The 1,612-nt window shown below is 37.5% G+C and overlaps 1 protein-coding gene across 1 annotated transcript; it reads left to right on the forward strand.

Moving 5' to 3' along the window:
* Positions 1 to 261: 261 nt before the first annotated feature.
* On the forward strand, positions 262 to 1,200 carry LOC102815376 (olfactory receptor 4F15-like). Its single transcript, XM_006831829.1, has one exon. It carries the CDS (start codon positions 262 to 264, stop codon positions 1,198 to 1,200), a length of 939 nt encoding a protein of 312 aa, XP_006831892.1.
* The last annotated feature ends 412 nt before the right edge of the window (positions 1,201 to 1,612 follow it).

Here is a 1,612-nt window from a genome sequence, read left to right on the forward strand (position 1 = left end):
ATGAAGCCAGGCTCTCAGTTTTATCTCACATCTTGACATAATATGTGGCATACAGTAAATGTTCATTAGGAATCTAGTTTGACTAGATAAACAAGCTCATGAATTTTTCAAAATATTTTATAGCTGTGAAGATTTATTTTAATACTATAGTTTTAAAACATGTGTGTCTATCATTGTTTATTTCTGATCTACATATCTTTTTATCTCTTTGGTTTGTGTCTTTTTGTTTTACTTTGCTTTGTTTTAGGAAGAACAAAGTCAATGTATAGAGCAAATTACTCTGAGGTATCTGAATTTGTGTTCCTGGGACTTTCTACCTCTAGACCAATGCAGCATTTTCTCCTTACCTTTTCTACAGTGTTTTATGTAGCAATTGTACTGGGGAACCTCATCATTGTGTTTACAGTGACTTTTGACTCTCATTTGCATTCCCCTATGTACTTCCTGCTAGCCAACCTTTCATTTATTGATTTGTGTCTTTCTACATTAACGGTTCCAAAGATGATCTCTGACTTGTCCTCTGGGAAAAACACTATATCATTCCAGGGATGTGTCATTCAGATTTTTGTACTTCATATCCTGGGTGGATCTGAGATGGTGCTGCTCATAGCCATGGCCTTAGATCGATATGTAGCCATATGTAAGCCTCTCCACTACCTGACCATCATGAGTCCACGAATGTGCATTTGGCTTCTGATTGGTGCTTGGGTTATTGGTCTCATTCACTCAGTGGCCCAGCTAGCATTTGTTATCCATTTGCCTTTCTGTGGTCCTAATGAAGTAGACAGCTTTTACTGTGACCTACCTCGGTTTATCAAACTTGCCTGCACAAACACCTACAGATTGGAGTTCATGGTTACTGCCAACAGTGGGTTCATTTCTATGGGAACTCTCTTCTTGTTGATTTTGTCTTATGTTTTTATCCTGGTCACTGTGTGGAAATGTTCTTCAAATGGCTTGTTTAAAGCCCTCTCTACTTTGTCAGCTCACATCACTGTAGTGATTTTGTTCTTTGGACCATGCATTTTTGTCTATGTGTGGCCATTTCCCACAGTGCCAGTGGATAAGTTTCTTGCCATTTTGGACTTCATGATTACACCCATACTGAATCCTGCTATCTACACATTGAGGAACAAGGATATGAAGAGAGCAATGAGGAGACTAAGTAGTCAACTTCTGAGTTTGAGGAAGATCTCCTAAATAAGTCAATGGAACACTCTGTAAGAATTTTATACAATATTAGAATAATTTATTTTCCTAAATTCATCAGTTCAAAAAACAATGCATTCTTAAAGAGCAAAGACGTCACTTTGAGGACTAAGGTCTGAATGACCCAAGCCATGGTATTTTCAATTGCCTCATATGTGTGCAAATGCTGGATAATGAATAAGAAATACTGGAGAATTGATGCATTTGAATAACGGTTTTGGTGAAGAATGTTGAATGTATCATTGATTTGTAAAGAGCAAACAAATCTCTCTTGGAAAAAAGTACAGCCAGAATGCTCTTAAAAGCAAGGATGGAGAGACTTTTTTTCCACATACTTTGGACAAGTTATCAGGAGGGGTCAGGACCTTGTAAAGGACATCATGCTTCATAGAGTGTCAGCAAA

This window comes from Chrysochloris asiatica, unplaced genomic scaffold, assembly GCF_000296735.1.
Source record: "Chrysochloris asiatica unplaced genomic scaffold, ChrAsi1.0 scaffold00004, whole genome shotgun sequence".
In the NCBI taxonomy this organism is placed as follows: domain Eukaryota; kingdom Metazoa; phylum Chordata; class Mammalia; order Afrosoricida; family Chrysochloridae; genus Chrysochloris; species Chrysochloris asiatica.

Bases quoted from the DNA above. Each gene is read 5' to 3' on its own strand.
- LOC102815376 (XM_006831829.1), top strand. From the start codon at position 262: ATGTATAGAGCAAATTACTCTGAGGTATCTGAATTTGTGTTCCTGGGA.